This window comes from Saccostrea echinata, unplaced genomic scaffold (assembly GCF_033153115.1).
Source record: "Saccostrea echinata isolate AGI-Se365-2 ecotype Australia unplaced genomic scaffold, CSIRO_AGI_Sech_v1 ptg000062l, whole genome shotgun sequence".
NCBI lineage: Eukaryota > Metazoa > Mollusca > Bivalvia > Ostreida > Ostreidae > Saccostrea > Saccostrea echinata.
Window position 1 is genome coordinate 4,957,200 of NW_026889811.1, and position 10,934 is coordinate 4,968,133.

General features: G+C 31.9%; 1 protein-coding gene across 1 annotated transcript; it reads right to left on the minus strand.

Moving 5' to 3' along the window:
- Positions 1 to 242: 242 nt before the first annotated feature.
- LOC133175321 (Na(+)/citrate cotransporter-like) lies at positions 243 to 9,539 on the minus strand. Its single transcript, XM_061310416.1, has 14 exons — positions 9,421 to 9,539; positions 6,292 to 6,441; positions 5,855 to 5,970; positions 5,365 to 5,513; positions 4,558 to 4,657; positions 4,229 to 4,396; positions 3,802 to 3,930; positions 3,458 to 3,541; positions 3,260 to 3,364; positions 2,595 to 2,677; positions 2,220 to 2,332; positions 1,713 to 1,874; positions 1,304 to 1,441; positions 243 to 1,160 (listed from the first exon to the last, which is right to left on the minus strand). Exons 1-14 carry the CDS (start codon positions 9,532 to 9,534, stop codon positions 948 to 950), a joined length of 1,824 nt encoding a protein of 607 aa, XP_061166400.1. The 5' UTR covers positions 9,535 to 9,539; the 3' UTR covers positions 243 to 947.
- Between the last annotated feature and the right edge of the window lie 1,395 nt (positions 9,540 to 10,934).

Consider the following 10,934-nt stretch of genomic DNA (forward strand, 5'->3'; position numbering starts at 1 on the left):
AAAGTATTACTAGTACTCTATATAAGTATCCCTCACAAAAGTAACTGTAATCCATGTAACTGCCAAATATAGGAGGTAGTTACACACAGGAGTAGGTTCGTCTAGTAAACTGAGTTAAGCCTAGAAATCCAAGCTTGTACATGGATATGCAATAGATTAATCAAACATTTAAATACAATATGTGTATGACAATCATTTATTGTTAACAACATGTAACAGATATTCAAAAGTAAATTGGGACTACAACTGTTAAGAAATTAAATTTTCGATAAACTGCCTGAAAAGTTGCAGATACCAAAAATATCTATTAAGTAAAAAAAAATCGTGAGACTTTATAAGGATAAATAACACAAACTTTTTTCGAGAATCAGCAATATCTCTATTTATATTTGAGTTCATATAAGTAATTTGATCAACGTTTGCCAAAGATAGTGTGGACATTTTGTAAGATTTTGTTATAACGTCATAAAAATGTACCACAATTTGTATAGATTCACATAAAACATGGCAGAAAATCGCAAATTTGAACACAAAAGAAATCCTACGATTTCATAATATTTTCACATTTGAGAGCAAAAGGCGCATTTAGAGTTATAAAACTTCGCACATTCAAATAACTTTCATTTAATGAGATCTAATGTAAAAATAAAAAAAAAAACGAACAGTGGTCCATCTCAAGAAAAAACCCAACAAACGATAGATCATTACAAATCTGTGAACAGGGCATCAAACATGGATCCCTGGAAATTCCACAGAACTATCAATTATAAATAAAAACAATGTTGTCTTTCCTTGGATCGATTGGATGAACTCATAATTTTCTCGACAAGCTACATTATAGATTTTTTTTGTCCAATCATGATCAATCATTCTTATGTTAACGTACTTTTAAAATATCACTACAATAAAATTTTATGATAACAAATTCCTTTAAAAATTTAAAACATCTAAAATGTAGTTCCATTGAGCGGAACAATTGTTGTCTGTAATGTAGAAGTGTTTACAAAGGCTGTTGTGAAATTTACAAACGTTGTAGTATCATTTTTTGTTTTGAAGGCATCAGGAAGCGTGTGAAATCCAAATATTGCTTCTCCCCATGTTTCCGTTCCGAGAACCAATACCAGAACAGCAATAATATTTAATGGAAATCCAGCTATTACCTATATAAAAAATTAAATCCAAAATATTAAAGCCAAAGAACAAACGTCCTTAACACAATCTTTACATTGTGCGATGTTGTGTACAAATTTATGCAAGAAGGAATCATTTTTAATAAGAACAAATGAAATATTTACTCTCTTACCATGTCTAAAACCTTGACAAATCCGTAAGAAAAAACAACTGCGTTAGGTGGGGTGGCAACCGGAAGCATAAAGGCAAATGATGTAGCAATGGCCGTCGGGAACATGAAGTATAGTGGATTTACTTCAAGAGTGACAGCCTGTATAAAATGGAAAATTACTTAGTTCTTCAAAACTATTCACACATAGTCCAAAATTTTTCGAGCATGTATCATTTCCTTATCGTAAAATCCTCACTTTCCTCAATGGACATAACAAGATGATTTGTCAGAGATTACACGTAATGTTTGTTTCTATTAAATAATGAAAATCTTTTATCATTTTGTTTAGCACCTGTTCAGCAATTTAAACTTTAAAAATTAGTAAATAATACGTATTTTTATGCTTGAAGCTAGCAAAAACTGTCAATACCAGTTCTTTCATTATTGGCATCATCAGGGTACATATAGCAACGTTGCTTGTTACTTCTGTAGCGGCGGCTACCATTAAACATAAAACAAGGTTCATCACCCAAGGTTCAAAATCCTTAAATACTGTTAATTGTTCTCCTATCAATTTCGATAATCCAGATTCCTAAAATAGTGAAATTGTTAAAAACAATGGTCAAGTTCAAATCAATATTAATAGTTAAGTATTCTTAGTATGAAGTCAATAATACTTTGTTTTATATATACACTTGTAAATGTCCATCTCATTAAGATTGCACGTTCTTAAAAAAGTAATTTGGAATGACATACCAGTTTGATAATTGACATAGAATACGAAAGTATTAGAACTATTTTCAACATTTATTAATTGTATTCGAAAGATGTGTATTGAAATACAATTTATAATGTCAACAAACTTTTTAAAAAACTTAGTAGCTGTAAAGAAGACGGTGGTTTAATAGTATACTGAGCAATATAATATATTTCAAACCTGGCTCCCTTTTGCGATAGCAAATCCTCCTCCAAGCAACAAAACTATTCCCCATGGAACTTTTTTCTCCGCTGCCTTCCATGAAAGAAGAGGAGGTAAAGGTTTTCCCTTCTCTAAAAGTAGAATGGCTGACAAAGGTAAAGATTTGATCGACAAATCATCAATCAAACGCCGATAAGTATAGTCTCAAATTAGAAACTAGCAGAAACCTAAAGAAAATATTTTACAATGCTTTATTTCTTCATGTATATTATAATATTGCATCATAAACCTATTCTTAGTGCATTGAAGCATTTAATTATCTTTACTTCTCAAATCTTCATTTTGAACGTGATAAATGCTAGAGTACATGAACCCATATGTATTTTACTTAACCTTTGAAATTGTGAGGCAAAACAGAGGGAAATAGAAATAGGCTGATGGCGACAAGAATAGCCGGTGTGGAGTCTGTTACTGTTCTGAAAACAGAAATACACTGAAAACAGAAATACAATTTTATGTCCCATAAAGTGTTTTATATACAAGCTTTTTTACATTGTAATTGGCATAGTTAATTTGTAATTTACAATTATCATTTGTATCTTGTATGAAGATCGGTTTCAGCTTGATCGGGATCGAACTCCCAATTATGAAATCCGGTGGAAACGCGAGGTTTTGGTCATTTTAAATCTTAGATACAAAATGAAGAATTGCTTCATATACACATACATCTATATATCGAATACAGTAACTTGAAATTTTTATAGAAAACATATTTGTTGACTTTGTTGAGGTACATTTACATGAAAAAGACATAAACTACTTCAGTGGAATTGAATTTGAAATCTTGATCATAATTATATAAATGCTTTAAACGTTAATAAAATTTAATTTTAAAGGGAGGAAAATTGTTATTTTTGAGGAACATCGAAAAATTAATAGCGGAATATACTGTACATGCGAAAAAAAACATAAAAGTCATGTAGTTAATGTGATCAGCAAATGGAAACGGAAACTTCTTGCAAACTATATTCATATTTGATAAAGTATGAAGTAAATACTTTTTTGGAAATAAATCTCCCCATCCTCCTACTCCCCCTAAATCTCTGGTGACCCACAACAGTGCCAGCAGAACAAAGTGAACAATAACTGCACCTTGTCCGAACCTACAAAATAACACAGTTAGATAACGTACATATACATGTACTATTTGCTGTACATTCTAAGCTATATTTTGGTGAATACATGCGAGTACTTACGTAATTGGTCCCAATTCTTCGTATTCTCTTCTTATAACATTTTTCACTTTCTTTGATTGTTCTGGGGATTTTCTATTAAAAGTTCTTGGAAAAGGAAATTAAGAATGAATAGGTTATCTTACCGCCTATAAAGTTTCGAATATATTATATTTTGCTAACACTTATTCGTAAGGAACACGCCATTTTAAATTTGCATTTTTTTAATTCCAGATCAGAGAGATAATTTCATTAGTGATGAAAGCAAAAATAAAAATAGAAAAAAAATTCCCCGAATGAAATATTTTTTGTAATAGGTAATATTTATTTCTTGAAGAATTATGACGATAAAGCTTCGAAAGGCTCACTTGCAATGGAGAAACAGAACCTGGAGCCATGCCCAGACAAAGATCACCAGTATGGCGGATATTGGTAAACAGTACTGCATCCATGTTGTAAAGGTAACAGGGGATGGAACATTTTTCTCTTCGAAAGCTCTGAAGAATTAAAAATAGTGTGCATTCATGCTGAAATATTCAAATAATGCTCTTTTTGCAAATGTTGTATTGTACAATAGCATGTTTACGATAAAACTGTATTCCATGCACTCCTTTAAATATTAACATATGTTGAAGAAAGAGTTATATTGCATACACTCCTCTTAGCATTTCGATGTATCTAGCTTTCAACAGTTATCCAAAAGGCACATATCCTAATTTCAAATTCAAAGTATGATTTTCTCCTCAATTCAGCAAATATAAAAAATAAGCTATTTTAATATGTACATGTACTCACGTGTCTGCAGCTCCCTTCATGACGATGTTCGGACCAGTTCCGGTAAGACTGGCCACGCCCCCACAGTTAGCAGAATAAGCAATTCCTAACGACAGTGCCTTACATACACGTGAGTACTCTGCATTTTCAGTTTTTTCTTCGTCAGCTCGTTTCTTGGCATTTTCTCTTCTATATGAATAGTAATGGTACAATCTATACTGAGGACTTTTCATTGTTACTGATATTTATTCAAACTTTTGGACCTACTCATTATTGAAAACATATTCCACATGTTGGAAATATTTTTTTTTTTTTTACTTTTTATACTTTTGTGCATAATTGCTACTCACAACTGATTTTCTTGGTCATTGGCTAGGTTGCCATTGGAACTATGTTTTATGCCATTCTGTACAACTTTCAGTTCAAAGTCAACCTCATCCTGATCAACAGCTGTGAAAAGCCCATTGTTTAAATATCTATAGGTATATCAATATAAACATGGAAAATATATAATAAATGAAACAAAGGTTATAATACTATTTAAAATACTGCATATGTTGTAATGAAAGATTACATGTTTTTTCGATTCAGGAGTAAGGAGTTGATCTTTACGTTGCGGGTTCGAATCCCACTGCAGGACATGTAAACCGTCCCTCGGATGAGACCGTAAAACCGAGGTCCCGTGTCGCAGTAGGTGCTGGCACGAAAAAGATCCGAGAAAAGTGCCGAGCACAGGTCGAAATTTGCAGCCCTTCACTGGCAAGTAGTGGCCTCTCAATATGAGTAAAAGTACTTAGAGGAACGTTAAGCAAGCAAACAATATTCATCATAAAGGATGGTTATCTATTTCATTATAATAAAGTTCTCTATCCATTGAAATTTCTACGTAATATTAGAGGTTTTCCTTTTAGCAAATTATCCCCCCTCTTTTTTCCAAACATTTAGTGCCTTGAATCCGAATACACGATCTTCATCATTCGTCAAGGCTTTCATTTGAGAAACATTAGTGAACACATTTTTTCATGTCAGTGCCTCATAGATTTCAAATCTTTCTTTGTATAGTTAACATTTGGTATTTACTGGATACATAGAAAAAAGATAATTGTATTTAATTAAATTAAACTTCTAAAGAAAAGAAGTGGGGGGGGGGATAAAACCTGTGGCCTCGTCCTGTTTCTCTGCTTCTCTTGTTTCCTTCATTTGGACCAGGACAGCGTTAGCTATGGGAATCATCATGGCCGTAGTAGCGGTGTTACTGATCCACATCGACAGGAACCACGTGGGTAACATCATACCAAACATTAACCTGTAGGGATTTTTTTGTTGTTGAAAATTTGGATCTGAAATACTGCTTGCTTTACTTAAATCTTATACTAACAATTATTTTAGACTTCCACATTAAAATAATATACTTTTTTTTAGTAGGAAGTCATTCTTAAAATTAATTTTCATGTTTGCATTTTCAAGCAAGAAAAAGGGTCCTTTACTAAATAATGTTAAAACCTCTCACATAAGCATATACATGTACCTGGTTATAAAGGATTTTAAGATTTATATTAATTTTATATTTAATCTTCAAGCAAAGAATAAATAAAAGAAAAAAAGAAAATTTAACCGTAGAACAGATCTATTTATTGTAATACTTGCCATCTTGGCTCTGAACCAACAAGCATAAGGACTCTAAGGGCAAGACGTTTATGTATGTTCCAATGTTCAATGGCGGCCGCCACAATTAAACCTCCAATAAATAAAGCAGCAGTGTCCTATGAAAAATATGACACATTGGCAATAATGAATAATACCTAAAGGCAGCAACACTATTTGCTTTTTTCTCTTTTTTTCAATTTACTTTATTTAACTAGTATTTGTTAATTAAGTGACTAAAATAAGTACATGTATAACTGTTACTGTAATTGTGAAGGGGAAGGCTAAATCGTAAGAATTAGAATATTTTCATGATTTAGAAAGCATTTCCATTTTTTTCAATTTCCTAAAAATGATGAACATTTTTATCCTTTTCGTTAATTTACCACATAATTGTAATTTGTTGAATTATTCAATGAAGTTGTATTAATGATACGTACATTGATATATGTTTTCGATACATCTTTTGCATACAGAAGTCCGACCATAGGAAATAGGATGATTGGTAGAAGTGCCGTCACAGATATCGGCAGAGCTTCTGTTATCCAAAACACTGCCATTATGATTATAACGTATGCACATTTTGCTTCCTGTATAATAAAATAAATAAGTGTAATAATTTAATTGATTTTTCATTATTTTATTTTTCTGATAGCTACATGTACACCATCAATTCTTTACAAAAAGAAAAATAAAAGGCTACATGTAACTAACATTACTTTCTAAGTACTACGTATCATTTTTACTTGCATAGAAAAATAAATTTTGTTTGATTTCAATATGGAACTTCTGCAATTTTATTCCACTCTATGATATTAAATAGTTTTGACGTAATCGGCCGACGTATTGACATCACGTACACACTGCTAAATAGATCAGCATAGGAAAGAAGAGAAAAAAGTGTCTTTTAGTCTGTTTCTTCTCATTTATTAAATAGAAAATGTGATTAGGTATATTTAAGGTACAATGTATTGTCAATTCAGAATATTAGGGTATTAAATCATGATATAATATTGTGGCAGTTGTGGATGAAGTAAAACCCGTGTCAACCACTAATTGATATTTTTTTCAGATTCACTATTATATAAATAGTGCACGTTTTTTGAGGGTAACATTTGAAATTGACACCCCAAGGAAACCATTGTCAACCGACGCGTCAGCGGAGGTTGACAATGGTTTTCCGAGGGGTGTCAATTTCAACTGTTACCCTCAAAAAACGTGCACTATTTATTTTATTATACTGAATGTCCTATTGATTTCGGATGTCATAAAAAATTCGGAGATCGTCGTTAAGTTCACGCTTAGAAAGCTTTCAAACTCCCCGCTTCTAGTTTTCTCAATAAGAAAGCTTCGGACAAGATTTACCAACCTCGTTATTGTTTGTTTGCTACTCAAAAAGACCTTTATCATCTAAAGTTTGCACTCGCAAGGATGTTTCGTCTGTCGTTTGTTGTTTTCAAGTCAGCTACATCGGACGCAAACTTTTATTGACGTCGTTTATTCGGCTTCTTTCAAACGCACAACCGACGTTTTGAGAATTCTACGGTGAACCGTACGCGCATGATTTGAACGCATGTGACATTTTCGTAATGTTACCCGTTGTCAAGTGTGTTGCTAACGCTGAGGGTAACATTACGGATTGTTAAATGCGTCTAAACCAATCAGATTTTAGTATTTAACATGAAAGTATAATAATGTGCAATACTAGTACACACATGGAATTCTGTATTGGAATCTAACAATATATCTAATACATAAACCTTTTTCCGGGTTAAGATGTAGTGATTTGATTTTATTTAATATATTACCATTTATCTTACCAAATCATGATTTTCTTTCAAACTCAAAGGTTATTGAAAGGTATGGAAGATTTTTTAAATAACTTTTGGAAGGGATGGGGGAGGGGGCAACATTACCTTGTGCGTTTAAGTATAAAAATAAGCTCAGTCTCCCTCTCTTATTTGACAAATAAAAAATAAATTAACGTTAATTTAATTTAGTAGATATAAGTAGACATTGCCCAAGAGCAGTAGCAACCATTAACTAAATACTTAAACAATGTATAATGTGGGTTTTTCCTGCTTTACTTGTTGTTTACGGACAGAAAATAAGCTCGATGTTACATAATATTCTATGACGCTCTTAAATTTGTGGAACACTCAGGTACGTGTTTCTTTTTTACTTATTTTACTAGGATGTATTTCCAAATACACAAATAAGTCGTAATAAAGATGACGCATCTTTAATGTTTTATATTATTTACCTTTATAGAAATGCCAGACTTTACACACCTTAACTTTGTTGAAAAACCATTTTATTTTTCTAGAAACACCTGATGATTTCAATTTCGGAAAGGATCTGTTTTATCGCAATAAGTATTCACCATCTGATTTTAAGTCAGTTTTTTTTAAATAAATATATAATTAAATCCTGCAATGTATTTATGAAGAGAACAAGCACATTTAGGGTTCAACAAACAACAGCGTTTTTAAACGCGTCTTTTGTGTATCTAAATTCTCCGGGCGTCAAGATACCACGCTCGTTTTAACACTTACAATATTTTCGTATAGATTAAATTTGATTTTAACATAGAATTTATTTTTCATATTATGAATGTTCAAAAAAACTGTTGTCTAATACCTGTGCCCTAGATTTTTCAAAGTGGTGTATTTTAAGTGACTTCTTTATTCGAAGTTGATATCATAGAAAGAGTATACATGAAGATAATATCTCCACTAAAGTAATAACTGGAGCAAGATTTCATAATCTTTAATACGGTTGACGTTTAACAAAACAAATTACCATGTAAATATGTATATCATCCGAGATTCGTTACATTAACATGTATTAAGTTAACAGGACGTACACAGATCTTGTCACTTAGCTGTAAATCTTTTTTGTCCAATTTCAGCTGTGTACCAAAACGTAAACATTCTGTTTAAATGGGTCAACAATCCTTGATGATCTTGTTCTGGGTAAATTTAGCTTGTAAAATTGATTGTTTTTGACATTGTTTAGTCCAAGTTTGATCTCTGTACCTACCATATTGTTTTATATATATCATAACCAGATTTCACTTGATGCAATTTTTTCATGTAGATTAAATATGATTTTCGCATGAACATGATTCAAATTAAATTCAAGAAACTTTCTAAAGTCACAATTTTAAATTTCAAAAACTCGTGCAAGTCACCGTACGAACATTTACAAAGTTTATTTGAGAAATATAGTTAGAATTTTGGCATTTATGTTTGTCGAATCCAAGATTTCCAAATATTCCTCTACATCTGCTTTTCATGTATCTAAATATAATTGTCTAAAAGCATGGAAGTTGTAATTGTTCAGATGTCATGAAAAATTGCGGGTTGTTTAAAGTTAAACATTGGAATCATTGTATAACCCCCATCCCCACTCCCAGTCCCCAAAAAGAATAAATTTAAAATGTGATCTTCAGTCTTGAGTTGAATATTTTAAATTTGTACATTAGAGAGAAGAATAAAAGTTATGGAGACCAAAAATTAAGAGTATACACTATAACTTAAATTTTGAGACAAAATATAAGTACTTACGTTTCCGTCAATAAGAAGAATCAGTGGTAGCAAAACAATTGGAGTTAAAGTGACAATGAATACATTCCTAATGCTTAGAAGTATTCTGCAGATCGTCTGTTTCTCAGATGACATGGTTGTTAATACTCGCGTAAATTTTTCAAAAATAAAATAGGCAAGACTTCAAACGCAGAAATATTAAACTTATTTGCATTATTGCACGCGTCAAGGCGAACTCGATCCTTGCGGTTTACGGGAAAAAAAAATTTACAAGGTAAAGTAAAGCGTGTCAATAAAAAAGAACGTACTCTCACAAATAGCTGTTTATGTCAGAAAAGTGCATGCTCCCCGTCCAGCGGCACTAAGGAGGTTGTATCCTGCTACATTGTATACTTTTTAATTTGTATTGTAAAAAAATCATTTGAATTGGATAATTTTTCATTTTCTTTCTGTATTTTCAATTTGCATTGTATAATTTCTTATTTGTATTGTATTGTTGATAGAAATTCTTAGCATGTCTTCAACAAACAAGAAAAGAAACTGCAACTCAAAATCAGACAATGCTACCAGGTATGATGTCTTGATGCTTGATGCTATAACTTTGAGGAGAGAGTTTAAACTAATTGGAAGACTTGGAAGGGAGGCGTATAAATACATGCAAAATCTGAATGCCAAGAAGGGTAAAAGATAACTGCAAGTCATCTATATACCCGTCTTGAAATATTTAGCAATAGTTTAATGTGTAAGTTGCATATACATATATTACCATTTCCTACTCAGTATTGTGGCCCTGTTTCTATCATTTTCAACTGGTTAGTAAAAGGTAAAAACATCATTGATGATTATTAACTAAATTTAAATGCTTTGCTGTACCAAATCCATTCTTCATAAATAACAAAAAGCAAGAGCAGAATGATGTCTTTCCTGTCGCAGTTTCAGCTATCCGACTCTAGGCCAGTGGATGTGTGTTTAATACGTTTTGATGTATATATGTTGAAACCATTTTTGTTACGTCACCTTTTGTTAAACCTAGTCCAGTAAATTTCTTATTGTCCTGCACCTGTAGGTGTCTAATAAGATTCAACTTATTGGACAGCTACAGGTAACACTGAAATCAAAACAAATGGCGATGCAGAGGGCGAAGCACTTTAAAAGGTTTGATAAATTTAAGAATTTAATATGAGCAATGTAGACAATTAGTCACGTAAATTATAAATATTTCACAAGATAATCTTTTGAAATTGCGTGAATAATCCACGGTGAACTGAATGTCGCAAAGGAAATGTAGAGGAATCCGTGGCACCGATCTTAAATTCCATTAATTCACCGTTCATTACTCTTTATTTCACATTGTTTGATACACGGAATATTCACAGAATCTTCGGGACACAAAAGAAGAATCAGATGCCTGTGTATCTTTACTCACATCCTTCGGCTTTTTTTGATTAGTTGAACATCTATTTTTCGTCTCTTAACTATTCCGCTCACCAAATCTCAAATCAAATATATTAAAGACTTTCGTTTAAAAATTTAAA